At 38.4% G+C, this 14,602-nt stretch overlaps 1 protein-coding gene across 7 annotated transcripts in view; it reads right to left on the reverse strand.

Annotated features, from left to right (window-relative positions):
• The window catches only part of LYN (LYN proto-oncogene, Src family tyrosine kinase), a 69,101-nt gene that overhangs the window by 21,821 nt on the left and 32,678 nt on the right, over positions 1-14,602 (reverse strand). The window contains exons 2-8 of one of the 7 annotated variants that reach the window (XM_060243761.1): positions 8,316-8,389; positions 5,885-5,930; positions 5,682-5,790; positions 4,559-4,657; positions 4,359-4,462; positions 2,850-2,999; positions 1,547-1,699 (exon numbers count right to left, since the gene is read on the reverse strand). In XM_060243761.1, coding sequence (XP_060099744.1) covers positions 1,547-1,699; positions 2,850-2,999; positions 4,359-4,462; positions 4,559-4,657; positions 5,682-5,790; positions 5,885-5,930; positions 8,316-8,384 — 730 coding nt within the window. In that variant the 5' untranslated portion in view covers positions 8,385-8,389. Of the gene's footprint in view, positions 1-1,546; positions 1,700-2,849; positions 3,000-4,358; positions 4,463-4,558; positions 4,658-5,681; positions 5,791-5,884; positions 5,931-8,252; positions 8,393-14,602 lie in introns of all 7 variants that reach the window. The other 6 variants (XM_060243760.1, XM_060243757.1, XM_060243759.1 and 3 more) reach the window with 6 other exon arrangements.

Below are 14,602 nucleotides of genomic sequence, written 5' to 3' on the forward strand. Positions count from 1 at the left end.
CCTCTCACTTCAGCTTTCTATCTCCTCTCCACTCTTTGCAGCCACTACCTATGAAAAGTACAGTCTTTCTCCACAGTGTGGGGGGAACCTAAGCAGTTTACATCATTCTCCTCTCCCCCTTTTTGATCTGCACAACAGACGCAGGTTAGGCTGAAAGTCTAAGACTGGTCCAAAATCACCCAGTCAGCTTCCTCTGCAAGAACCTGGGTCTAGCAGACCCTGCTCTAAAGTGCTGTTATGCCACACCAGCTGTCATGGGAGGATGGAGGGAGTGCTGTTGAACAGTAGCAAGCAGTCAGGTCTAGTTAAGTCATACCAGTCAAGTGGCTTCAAGTCGCCCAGAGGGTGCTGCCAGGACAGCCAACCTCCCAGTAGAGCCTGAAGATCTCCTTATATCACAACTGAACTCCAAACAACAGATATCTCTTCCCCTGGAGAAAGTAAGTGCTTTGGAGAGTGGACTCTATGGCATTCTATTCAGCTGAGGTCTCTCCCCTCTGCAAACTCTGGCTTCTTTAGACTCCACCATAAAATATCCAGGAATTTCCTAACCTGGAACTGGCAACCCTAGTCATTACTGGCCCCAATGATCTCCTTCAAAGGCCAAAATAGGCCTAGAAATGGCCTCTTCCTTCCACCTTTTACTGACAGAATCAAGCTTGGAATACTATAGTTGCCTAGCAACAGCCACTGACAGAAAATAAACCTGACAGGATGGGCCTATAAGACATGAAGGCAGCCTCCCCAGTGGCCCAATCCTTGTCTGTCCTGGGGCTGGAGGAACTGAGTGACATGTAGCTCAACCTAAGGGAGGGTAGGTGAGTTGTCACCAGTACAGTTTGGCTTTTATCTGTAGGATTTTATGCATACTGTGTTTTAAATATTTTGAAAATTTTGAAATATTTTATGTTTGTTTATATGTTTGATGTTTGGGACCTTGTTTGGGTGGAAAGGCAGAACAGAAATGTTTTAAATAAAAGAAACAAACAGAACTGAACAAATGAAATTGCCTTATACAGAGTCAGATCATTAGTCTTGCAAAGTTAGTATTGTCTGTTCTCACTAACAGCAGCTCTCTCAATCTCAGTAAAGACCTTTCATGTCACCTGTTACTCAGCCACTTCTGGAACATACCACTGAACATGAACTTGAGAGCAGATGTTCTACTCTTAGGTCGCAGCTTCACTTGCTTGCCAAAAAAGTTAAATAAAATAGTCATATGAATGACCTGGCCTTTAAAGCATCTAGATCTCTTTTCAAACACATTCAGTATGCATAAGCTGCAACAGACTGCATAAAATGTAAGAACATAAAATCCATGTGGGAGCCCAGTACAAACACTGTGCATCATTCTGGATACTTGACAAACAACCTAATAACAGGCAGGTTTAATATGCACATGCACAAACACAAAACCAGTTTTGGGAATTGTGTGACAGTTCCTAGGCTACTTTAATGAAACCAAAGGTAATTCAGAATTAGTAATTTATCTATTTTACAAGAAATTAAGCATCTGAACAGCTCTTCACCCAAACAAGCATCTTACCCATCCAGACTTCTCCAAATTGACCTGCATCAAGCTTTTTGACTAATTTAATTGAGTCCCGAGGGATCTCCCAGGCATCCTTGTCCCATGGTTTCTGTGGTTTGGGACTAATGCATGCTTTCTCCAGCTTTCGACATAAACCATCTGCCTGTTCTGTTTAAGAGAAAAACAAGATATGTTATAGTCTTAACCAACACTTGTTAGCCACAAAAACCAAACACTGTCTTGGTTTGGGCAATTTTTACCTGCTGAGCAAAAGTCAGCCTCACAACAGTTCAGCCCTAGGCTATGCAAAGGTAGAGAGATTCTGCTGGACAGCTCACAAGCCTTGAATGGTGACAGATTTATTGAGTAGCCTTGCAATAAGCATACAAAGACAACACAACTTTTTACGGCAAAGCATTTACTCAGATACTTAGGGACAAACACCAAATAGCAGGATCTCATCCATGCTGACATACAACTCACATAGATTTCTTACCCAGAATATTTGCTACTTATAATGTAGAATTTGGGAATCCTACTCTCCATCTTGTGTGTCTGTTTCTGAGATAGATTTTAAAAAAATCTCTAATTCTAGCCACCTTTCCTAACTACTTATCACTTTGGGTCATCCAGAAGATGGGCAGTTCTACCTCCCATTGGCATTTCTAAGGAGGCACACTGATTTTGCTATCTCCTCTGTCCAATATCTGGTACTTACAGAGGGGTGTACTGAGACTTAGAAATGCAAAATGTCTTGTTTCACATATTATTTTACTTAGACATGACTGTGTATTTGGCTGGCAGATAAAATAGGTATAAATTTTGGTGCATTAGAAACAAGCTTGGTATGAGAATTCTGAGTTGAGGCATACCTGAACCAAAGCAGAGCTATTTTTAATATGCTTCAGGCTTGATTCTGTTTTCCACTGTTCTTTTCTGTATAAAAGACACATTGTCCCTCCCTCAGCTACACATTTTATCTGCCAGCCAAATATCTTCTTTAAGATTCTGAAAATTAAAAATCAGCAAGATCAACAAGACAACAGATATGACAAGTTTTTTGGTACAAGATAATTACAGTGCTGATAACTTTTCAGTTTATTACTAGGTTCGCACAAGACTCTAAACACGGCATAATCTCCCAAGCCAAAGACTTCCTGTTTAAAGCTATTTTGATTCTCCCCTTACTTTAAGACTGATAAAAGTCAAAACTGTCTTTCCCACAACCTAGTACTCTATATTAAAATACATTTGACTTAAGTATCCTGAAATAGAAGAGCATTTTGTGTTTTGTTAAGCCAGTGTTTTCAATACTTACTTTGATAATGTTTGATCATGTCACCGATGGAGGGAAAGGTAATTCTTGGGGAGATGTAATATCCTCCATTGTCTAGACTTCTGATTTTGTAGTGCTTGACAACATCGCCATGTTGACTGTCAATGTCCCTGATGGACAGAGAGTAGCTACCTGTGGACAATTTTAAAAAATATTACACTGCATGCATTACAAGTAAAATTCACACCAAATCAAATTTTTTGCAGTCCTGGCCAGTTTTAATGCTAAAGCGTTAATTACTCTTTTAAAAAGTGTTGTGGAAGAAAGACTACAATTTCTACTAGACACTAACTCCTTTCAAAGACTAGGCCAGAGAAACATGTTTCAAATCCAATAAAATCACCTGAAGATAGATAACTCTTTTTTTTAATACTACCACATCAATTGTTTTTATTCATGAGACCACTGGTTTTTGCCACCTTCCAGAAAAGCAAAACTGTAGAGTCAGGATTACCATGTTACTATTTATATGCAAGATAAAACCTATTATGGTGATTATCATGTAGAATTCACATGTGGGTTTCAGGTTTCTGTAGAGTGCAGATCACCAAAATATGCAAAAAGGGCTACTATACTATATCAGTACCAAACTTTTAACACGTCTTAAGAAGAGCTGTTTTGCTTTCATATAACACCAACTGCATCAACAGTAACAAAGCAGAAAACATATGGACTTGCAGTTTTCCTGACTCTACTTTCTAAGGTAATGGATTTTGGCAAACATAGTAGCACACACCAAAGTGCACAAAGAATATATCTAAGCTAGCCTAAACATTACTGGGATGCTTTCCCCCATCAGTGACCAGGAAAGCATTAGCGCTGTGAACTCAGGGCTTCAGAGCAAACACAGGATTAGAAAGTGGTTCTCTTGTATGAGCTAGACAAAACTGAATTTTTAAAGTGATGGATCATATACTTTTCTCATGAACTGTAGGAATCCATTTTTCTATGATAAAAAAACAAACCAGAACAACAAAAAAACAGTAACTTCAGAGATCAAGTCAATGGGCTTAAAAGTGTGCAACTCTTTTTAAGATTCCACACTTAGGCTTCTTCTTTCCTAGTAACTGGGATTCTTAATGGGGATTAGACCCTGATTGAAAGTTTCCAGTTACTGGGAGAGAAACAAATCTCAGTTTGCTGAGGCATATTTAGGGGTCATGACAAAATGAAGTTAACTTTGAAGACTTTAATCTCAGCTCAGTGCACAAGATAGTAGCCTAAACCTACAACAAACCAAATTCATGTTCACTGAGAACAAACTCTGACAACTTATTTGTGAGTGAACTCTTTTGCTTATTAGTATATTTTTAGGAACTGAAGTAAAAAGGCCTTTCATGTAACCTTTAAAAATTATGGTTAAATTAAATAAATCCATACACCTGAATAGATCATATGGAGAAGCTCACAACTAGCCAAGTATAGACTGAAGAAGGGCAGAAGGCTGAGTTTACTTTTAATTTGGAAACAATTCAGAAAGCCATTGCCTACCTTTTAATGTTTCACTCTCTCTGATAAGGAAAGCTCCAGGGCTATTTCCTGGTGCTAAAAGTTGCCTTTCTGCATCTTTCCTGGTTATATCTTTAAAAAACCATCTGAAAAACATTTTGAAAAAAGTTACACCTTTCTTTTCTTTTCCAGTTGGAATGTAGTAAGTGGTGAATAACAAAAGCTGAATATGATGAACCTACTCTTCTGTTTCTAAGGTGTTGATCTTCGCAACATAGTTGCTTGGGATAAAGCCTTCCTTCTTGGTCAAGAGGGATTTAGCTTTCCACCATTCTCCATGCCTGAGGGGGGGGGGAGGGAAGAGCAATAGTAATCTAAGCAAATAGGAATGATCATCTTCTTCATCAGTCTTCAAAAAATAAACATACAAAAAGCCTTTTAGGCTTCACTGTGGGAGAAAATAATACTCTCTACTAGACATGCCTGCAATCAAATGGTCTGAGGACCTGTATTTATCTTGGCAAAGTGTGAGTCCTACCCAAGTATGATTTCTAAGGTTGCCAAGCTCCAGGCAAGGCCTGGGGATATCCCATTTTACAACTGATCTCCAGACTACAGAGATCAGTTTTCCTGGAGAATACACTGGGACAGGAGAACACATTCAATATAGCTTTGACAATATCGGGTTCACAAATCTTTTCTTTAATAAGAGCTACATGATACTCAGCAGAGAAAGTATAAACTGAATGATCAAAGTACTTTTAATATTGGCAGGATGTAAACTGGAAATAAATTATATATAAACTCAGCATACTAAACTTCAGTAGAAATGAGTATATTTTTCACAGATGAGTTTTACAGATAGCTCTGCAATCTGTGTTTTCATATACAAAGAGGATACACATACCTAAAGTTGTTTGCCCTACACATGACACAAGAACGAACAAATATTCAGTAATTTAAAAACAGGGCTATGTGTATTTTCTGCCACATTCAAGCCAGTGTGGTGTAGTGGTTAAGACTGTCAGACTAGGATCTAGGGAGATCCAGGTTCAAATCCCCACTTATGCCATGGAAGCTTGCTAGGTGACTTTGGGCCAGTCATACTCTCTCAGCCTAACCCACCTCAGAGTGTTGTTAGGATAAAACAGAGGAGATGAGGTTGATGTCAGGTGCTTTGGACCACCATCAGGGGGAAAGATAAGGTATAAATGAAATAAATAATATTTTAAATTGTGCACAATATGATGCAGAACATTCCGCTTCCCAATAATCTCAATATTCTCTTTTAAAAATATTTATTGTGTTTACAATTATAAGGACAGGTTTGAGAATACATTCCTGCTGTGTTATGCTTATACTCACTCCTCAAGAACTGTCATTTTCTCTCCTTTCTTGAAGGACAAATCGTCTTCATGAAGACCATTGTAAGCATATAAGGCTACTACAGTGACCCGAAGATCCTTCTCCTCTGCTAATATATAAATTTAAGAGATATTTTCATTCATTTATAGATTTTTCTATAGATTTCACTAACTTGTACTAACCAGTGGCTTTTATAAACTTACGTTCTGTACAGAACCTCTGACCTGGTAAAAGTGCATCTGGTTTTGTCTAGAATAATAATAAGAAGCAGTTAATGTCCATGTCAGATTTATGAACTAACATTTATTAGTCACTATTTTTAATTAGCTATTTTTTCCTTGGCCAGTGTTTAGAAGCACTTATAATAACTTTATTATTATTATTATTTGTATCCCGCCCTCCCCGCACAAGCAGGCTCAGGGCGGCTCACAACATAGGAATGCAATACAATATAATAAAATCACATAAAACAGTTAATAATAACTTTTTATTTGATAATAACTTCATAACACTGTGACTTTTACCCGACCACCAACTGAGGGGAGATGAAAAAAATTCACCAAGCTTGTACTTGTCCAACAAAGCAGGCAAAATAGTCCAGGGAATCTACAAAATAGTACAAAGTCCCCATCTACCATCTCCAAACATCAGACACAGAAAACTTCAGGTTCAGAGATTCTTACTGAAGTAACCGACTTTCCAAGGAAGGGTCTGCCTGATGATTGCAGTATAAAGGTAAAAAATATTGTTACTTTTATTACCAGAGAGGGTAACAGAGCCTCTTTTGTGTCCTCTCTTGTTCTATGCCAAAAGAGCAGGCATAGATGAGTGCACCCTCTGATCAGAAAAGGGGGCTAAGTGGAATGTTTGCATATGGCAGGGAAACTAGTTATCAAAATGCTTATTATTTATTTATTACTGAAGACTGACTGGGAAGGAAGTAAAAAACCCCAACTGAAACAGACTTGTATGGTTGTGTTCTGAAAGTACACAGTGCTAACAAGGGAAATGTGAGCTGTGATTGAAAACAAAGACAGAGCAATCTGCCCTTTCATCCATCAAAATTGTGTGGGAAAGGCATTCTGCACAGGTTCAGAACAAGAAACAAAGTTTATGAAATACTTTTCATTAGGGTCAAGCAAAATGACACAAAACATTGTGCACTCTGACTTAACATCTTTATATTTAATGTATCACATTAAATGAGAATAGTGAGAAATAATTTTTCAGATTTCATTCTACAAAATTACAAAATAGTTATTCAGGCTGCTTTACCTTTTATCTTTTGTATCTAGGTAAAGTAGGTGATATTAGATGAAATAATTTTTCAGGTGTGCCTGTTTAACTGCTTGTTTCTTGTAAATATGCATAAAAAGTGATCAAGAAAGTTCCAGCATGATACCCTGAACTGAGTACAAGTACTCACCTTCATTTATAAAGACCCTCCCTTTTTGGCCAATGAAGTAAGCATATGAAAGAGCATATTTCCTATTTATGTAACCACACTTTGAAAAGAACTTTTCCTTTCAGGTTATTAAATACCATGATATTCATGAAGCAAATACCATATTTTATTTATTTTATATTCAATGAATCACCCCATCCTGACCAAAGTCATTTTAAATAGCAATGCTCAGCAAGAATGTTGGACATTTTGTAATACTTTTAAATAGTTACTTCAGTTTCTTTTAAAGCATCAAATACATCAAGAAGAATTCATAAGCCAAGTGGTATTCATTGAAGAATAGGCTTCCCAATCCCCAGGTCCCAGCGGGGGATCCCCTGGTTTTACAGGCTTCCCCCCTCCCCCAGCCAGCTGGCCGGCGGGGGAAGCCCCACCCCCACAGCCATTATGCAACTCCATGAACAATTCCCATAAGGAATGATAGGAAATTGATCTGCTGGTATCGGGAGCTCTGGGGGGGCTGTTTTTTGAGGTAGAGGTGCCAAATTTTCAGTATAGCATCTAGTGCCTCTTCCCAAAATGCCCTCCAAGTTTCAAAAGTATTGGACCAGGGGGTACCTCTCCCCAAAATACCAAGGGGTCCAATTCTATGAGCCCCAAAAGAAGGTGCCCCTATCCTTCATTATTTTCTATGGAAGGAAGGCATTTTAAAAGGTGTGCTGTCCCTTTAAATGTGATGGCCAGAACTCCCTTGGAGTTCAATTCTGCTTGTCACACCCGTGCTCCGCCCCCAATGTCTCCTGGCCCCACCCCCAAAGTCCCCAGATATTTCTTGAATTGGACTTGGCAACCCTATTGAACAATGAGCTGCCATACAGTTGTAGATTGAAAAAACAGATTAGTGAACTACAGTCAGTGGGACGGTAATGCACGTGAATTGGCAGGGGAACATATTCAGTGTGCTCATGGAGCTATCCACAAGAGCTTATTGTGCAAAAAAGCTTGTGATTTCAGCAATATTCTTTGCAAATTGAATAGCAACTACAAAGCAAAACCACAGACAAAAATCAATTTTTACTTCTGCAAGATTTTGTTTTTTGATTGAATTTTAAGTTCTGCCAGTCATGCTGTGATCTCACTGTTGGAATTATTCCCTATCTACTTACTGGCCTTTGCTGTTTATTGGATGTTGGATCCCTCACATAAATAGTTCTTTCAGTTTTACGTACTGATTGGGTCTTCATATCTAGCCCATCTCCATGAAGATTCTCTTTTCTTTTGGATTTTATACATCCCATATTTCCTGCTGGAATAAAAAAATATTAAGCAAAAATTCTGTACATAGTATCCATATTGTCTACTCTACATAACAAAGATCTCCTTTTCTTCCCAGCATTTATGGTACAATGTCTAAAAACTGGCTAACTTCTAGAAACTGTATATTCATGACTTCTATAGCTAGCATGACTTCAAATTGCCAGCATTGCTATTGTTTAAGACCAACTGGATTTAGGTTCAAGTCCAGTGGCACTTTTAAGACCTATAAGCTTTTGTGTGCATAAAGAAGTGTGCATGCACACAATGCAATGTTAGTCTGTCTACCGTATTAAGGTAAACATAACTTTATTCCAGAATAAGCCCTTATGCACTACCTCAGATGCAAGAGATTCTCTCCCTCCAGAGAGAGACTGCAGATATCTCCAAGATAACAAATGGATTATTCCAAAATAAGCTTCATTAATTTTTAAATGGGATTTTTAAAAACAAATACATTTTTAAAAAGAAATAATGCCAGGATTCATTTTTTAAAATTTCAGAATGAGACACTCAAGTTGGAGAGATTGAAATATTAAGTTATTGATGGTCTCATTACAAAAATAAGTGTTTTTTTCCAATTTCTCTGACATGCTAGTTTACCAACAGATGATGAAAACATTCCAGGTAGTGGCTGAGAATTCTTTTAAGCTGTTCTGCAGCAAACCCTTTTTAAAAACCAACATGGGAACATGATACAATTGTTATTGTTTCTGCCACTTAATATGTACTAGTGCCAGTTAAAAGTATACCAGAATTTCATGCTTAATTCAAAGAAAGTTGAGAGACAGTGCACCAGTTTCCAGCATAGAATCGAATCACTTACAAGATTACCTTTTAAAGTAATGAGTATAAATGAATGGAATGCTCTGGCATCCACAAGAGAGAGGGATACTCAAATAAGTGTTCATGGTAGAACAGCTGGGAGCCTGGGATTGGTAAAGATAGACTGTAACCCAAATTAATCTACAATTAAACAAGGAAATAGATTTCTTTACCATCCCCTCCTATAGTTACACCACTTGATTTCAGAGTTTTAAGAGTCTGAGCTAGATTTTGTTGCTGATTCTGCAGAGGGCTGTTTACTGAACATTTATGTTTTGGCCCCATTGTGATTTTTCTACACAGTCTTAGGTTTCTGGTTCCAAAATGCCAAGAGTGTCAAAATTTCAGTTTGCCATTTTATTACATCTATCATTACATTTCCATATCAAATTAAATGATTTTGACCACTGCAAGCCTGGGTTAGGATGGATTTTTCAAGATCACAATGATCTTGCTTGTGGAAGCTTTTACTTATGTGTGCTTAAAAGTGGGTAAATGATCCTCACTACTACTTTCTCTTAAGGATTGTATCATGTGGGGCCATATGCATAGGAGCTGCTGTGTAAAATATTGAGTGCAATAGCTTCTACAAGATACAGCTATATCATTTGTTGAAGGGCAGTGATTTTTCAGAACTAATAAGCACATGTCTGGTGATGTTTCATATCTGATGTATAACTGAAGCCAAACACTATATGGAAACTGGCCATGATTTGGAGGCTTTAAAGTTTTTTGTACTTCAGAAAGTAGTAAATTCCAATTATAGAGGGGGTAATTTCCAAAAAATCTTATTGCAGAAAGAGGCTAGATGGATTCATCGATTGAATACAATTGAACCATTTGGTCTTAATCAGTGTAATAATTTTTCATGTTTCATTTAGTATTCTGGAGTGTTTGTGTATCATTTTTGTATATGCCGTGTGTTTAGAATATGTTTTGTATATAGTCCCCTTTAAATGGCAAAATGTGCAACAGCTGGGCTTGCTTTTTAATGACGGGTAATCTGAGTCTTAGCAAGCCATCACTTGAGAAACTGAAAATGAGTGTGTATGAGAAACAGTCAGGATGACTTTACAAGGTAGTATGACATTTTGGGACACTTCCATTTTGTTGTAATTTTAAACATATATTGGCTATTATTCTGTCTGCTGTCACATTTTGTTCGTAGTTTAGTTGACTTATGAAGAAGCTATAATTAACAGAACGTGGCATCAAGCCCGTGATCATGTGAAGGTGAATTTGCCTTTGAAGCCGACACCTGCGGATGGACTCCATTCTGTGTATTACTTTGGAGTATACTACCCAATGAAGATTTGTGAATTTCTTTGGAGTCACCCAGCAAAATCAACATTTTGTATGGGACTATGTATAGGACTGTTCATTTTTATTCATGTATGAATTTTGGATGCTTGTGCACTTCATAATATACTGTAATTTTCTAATTTCGCATCAAGGGTTTGTTATTTTTGGCACAGTTGTTTTTGGATACATATTTGATACTGTGCCGCCACTGATTTCTACCTGTTTTCTCCAGGGGAGCTGATCTCTGCCAGCTGGAGATCAGCTGTAAAAGCAGGAGATCACCAGGCCCCATATGGAGGTTGGCAACCCTAGTCACTTGTGACCTGTGGGAGTGGGCATCAAATTGCCAACAACCTGGCCAAATTAATGCACAAGGGATGGGATACCATACACTCCCCTTTCTCTCCTCTCCTCTACATTCTCTCACCCCCTTCAGCTCACGATTTCTGGGCTACTTCACCCATGGGTAGGTTACCCAAGGACACAAGCTCGGCAGCTGGCTGGCTGAGAGGGGGGGGGGTGACATCCCAAGGGTTTTTTAAAATTTTAAAACTAGGAGCTACTATTTTAATGCTAGGCTTCTGAAGATTGCCAAAATGTCCCCCCCGCCCCCCCAAAAGATATCATGCATAGTTTTAGAGTGGTACGTCATCAATATGTAGATGATACTCACCTCCATCTCTACTGAAATCTCCTGTTGATGCAATAGAGACCACTGCTTGACTGCTGCTGAAGGTGAACAAATTGAAACTGCACCCTGACAAGATGGGAACAGTACTGGTTGGGAAGTCTGAGGTCATCAAGGACATTGTGCTTCCCATTTCCAGATAAGTTCAGCTGACTCTTGCTGACTTAGTTAAGAGCCTACTAAACTCAGTACTACTGTTCGAGAAGACAGTTAATGGCATTCTTTAAAAAAACCTTTTTCCAAGTTGCTTGAGTTCAGAAGACAGGCCTCTATCTTGACGTGGCTGATTTGGCCACTTGGATCCATGCCACAGTAACATTGAGACTGGGCTACTGTAATGCACTCCCCTCAAAGTCAACTGGGAGACTCCAGTTGGTACAGAACGCTGCAGCTCAGTTATTATCAGCAACTAGCCAGAGTGTACACATTGCATTCATTCTGCAATCACTCCATTCACTGCCCATCAATTACCAAATCCAATTCAGGGTACTAGCTGCCACACAGAAAGCACTTCATGCCTGTAGGACCAACCTCTCCTCCATCATGATAACTTCACCCATCTGAGTAGGACCTTTGGCAAGATCAACAACTGCCTATGCACATACATACTCTTGTAGTGGCCTACATTCCCTTGTTGAATGCCCCACCTGAAGAAGGTTCTCATGTTTCTGGCACTCCACAAACCATGTAAAACAGAATTGTTCAGTAGGTCAGTTTTGTAAAGGTGATAATGCTCTGTTATTATGCAATGATACAGGAGATGTTTCAAGGAAGGAAAAAGGTCTGTGTACTACTGTGTACAGTATGTGTTATCTGTTGCTGTATCTTGTTCTCAGTTCACTGTATTTCTATTTATGTAATGCCATTTATTGCTTGTTCAATACATCATGTTAAATACTCATACTTTGTTCATATTTCTGTTTTGTTCTAGATTTCTGCAATCCCAGTCCTATTACATCGCTTAAATTGACTGCATTGACTTACACTGTATATCCACTTTAAATCTCAGTGGGAAAAGGAGGCCATAGTAACCAGTGGGTCCTTTTTGAAAAGTTAGTATGTATTCCAGATATAGGAAATAATACTTAAACTTTCTAATGGGGCAAACTTGTGAATGAGCAAGATTTTTTTTTTTACAAAAAAAAGCCTTAGCACAACAACTTACAAGGTCAGAATTAAAAAAAAACAATTGGCATTATAATGCGCATATCTGGGGATATAGAAAGAATGTATTGCAAAGACTCTAGGTAGAGGTGATTATAGTGTGCCTTTTTATTCTCTCAAGAAAGGCTCAAATTCTAACTGGGGAAATCACTGTTGTTGTAGGGTTTTCATTCTTGTTTTAACCAGTCCTTTCTTTTTATCTCATATAACTAATAATTATAATGTGAGCCACTGAATACTTTTACTCACAACTCCATACAACTATTGAATACTAGGGTTCGTCAAAGGAAAGGAAAGGTCCCCTGTGCGAGCACCAGTCGTTTCCGACTCTGGGGTGACGTTGCTTTCACAATGTTTTCACAGCAGTAGTAGATAGGGGTACCCTATAATCATCAAGCCGCATACCAAAGTGACAGCTGCCCCTCCCACACACACACACAATGAATACTGTATGTTTTCCTATGGGGGACTGAGGCAACTGTCCCTGATGGGAGGCTAGGGATCCACCCATCCAACGAATGTCAGATGTTTTCTATGGGGGAAAAAGAGGGGTCAGCCTATGCTTCTGGTGTAGCATGCTTCATATTGTTTGGGGAAAGCATGCTTTGCAACACAGACGTTATTTAGAGAATTGTGGAGAAGCAACTGTTCTAAGCTGACATAGTTTGGAGAGTACACATACCCAATGGATAAAATGATGGATTTAAAACTGAACGCAGCTAACCTTATACCTGTAACATGTCCCTTTTAACATCAGGTTGCATGTTGATACAACTCTCTGGGGCTCAGTAAAAACCATAAGAGTTTTGGCCTGAATCCTAGATCCTTGGTTTGCCAGCCCCCACAGTTTGTTGAGAGGATGCTGTTGCGTGTGTAAAATGGTTGAAATTTTGCACCGGTTTGTGATTTGCAATGGGAGAGTTTTTCAAAAACAGATGCGTTGTAATTCTAGGAGATCACCACCCAGAGGTTTGCAACCCTAATGCTGGGCATTTGTGCAAAAGCTGTGCTTTGGGGGGGAAACTATGTTGAGGGTGTTAAAGGTTTTTCAGTGTCTCTCTATGTGTTTTACAGGGGGGAAAGTGTTGCAAGACAAGCATGACTAGTTCTGCCGTCCATTCTAATAACACTGTCTCATTATTAATTGCAAACTCCTATATAGTTTCTTATTCACGCTTTTCCAACATTAAATTCTATTTTTCTAGCATCTTCAGCAGCCTGTTCTCAGACGATTATGAAGACTACCTCTTGTTCTCTGCAAGCACTCAGGGAGGTTGCCAGTCTCCAGACTGGAGAATCTAACTTTGGCTGCCAAAATAAAAAAGCACATCCTTGCAAAAAGAGTTCTCACAGGCCCATGTCTGAGAAAGTGATTTCTTCCAAAGGGCTTTGGAACACAGCTTAAAAAAACAACTAGACCTTTTCAGCTTCATGATGTTTTGATAACCGCCTTCTAATTTGATCGATCTTATATTTTGCTATTACAGGGTGGGAGTGCAGACGCCAGAAATGTTGTTGTACAATATATTTCAAATGTTGCCGGTCACTCCCGGTGTTAGACTCCCATCAATATGAATCTTCCTGGGCATTGTTTTAAAATTACACACTCTGCTTAGACCTTATCAGGTCGGACAAGTTAAATAAACAAAGAACTTGGGAGAGTTTTTCAAAAACAGATGTGTTGTAATTCTAAGATTTCTACCTGGAGGTTGACATCCCTAATGCACAGCATTTGTGCATGTGCAAAAGCTGTGCAGAGCTGTGTCTGTTTGTTACATGTTTTAAAGTAATTAGTTTCTCCCACATTTCAACACAATGAACATTTAAAAAAAAAATTAGTTCTTTCGGGCTGCCAAAGCCTCTGATTTTAAATGCATAATTTGTCAAAAGAAAAAATTAATAGCAGTGGTCTGATAGGCACAGAACTATGGGTGCCAGCCACAATAGAATCACCCAACAAAGAAATTTTATTTTTACACAATGTATAGTCCGTATTAAGCAGTTAGACATTCATAACATTACCTTAGTAATATTTGCTTATAACACGCAAATTATTGTGACTATCTGCATATTATAAGTGGTATTATTGCTTCAATTTTTAATTTTGTATTAATGTTGACTTCTCCCCCTTGAAATGAAAAATGACCAGTGTGGCTGGTCACAACTATATAGCTATACAGTTTTGAACTGTATCATTATATATCAAAATTATTGCTTAAAAAA

This window comes from Heteronotia binoei, chromosome 7 (genome assembly GCF_032191835.1).
Source record: "Heteronotia binoei isolate CCM8104 ecotype False Entrance Well chromosome 7, APGP_CSIRO_Hbin_v1, whole genome shotgun sequence".
Lineage (NCBI taxonomy): Eukaryota > Metazoa > Chordata > Lepidosauria > Squamata > Gekkonidae > Heteronotia > Heteronotia binoei.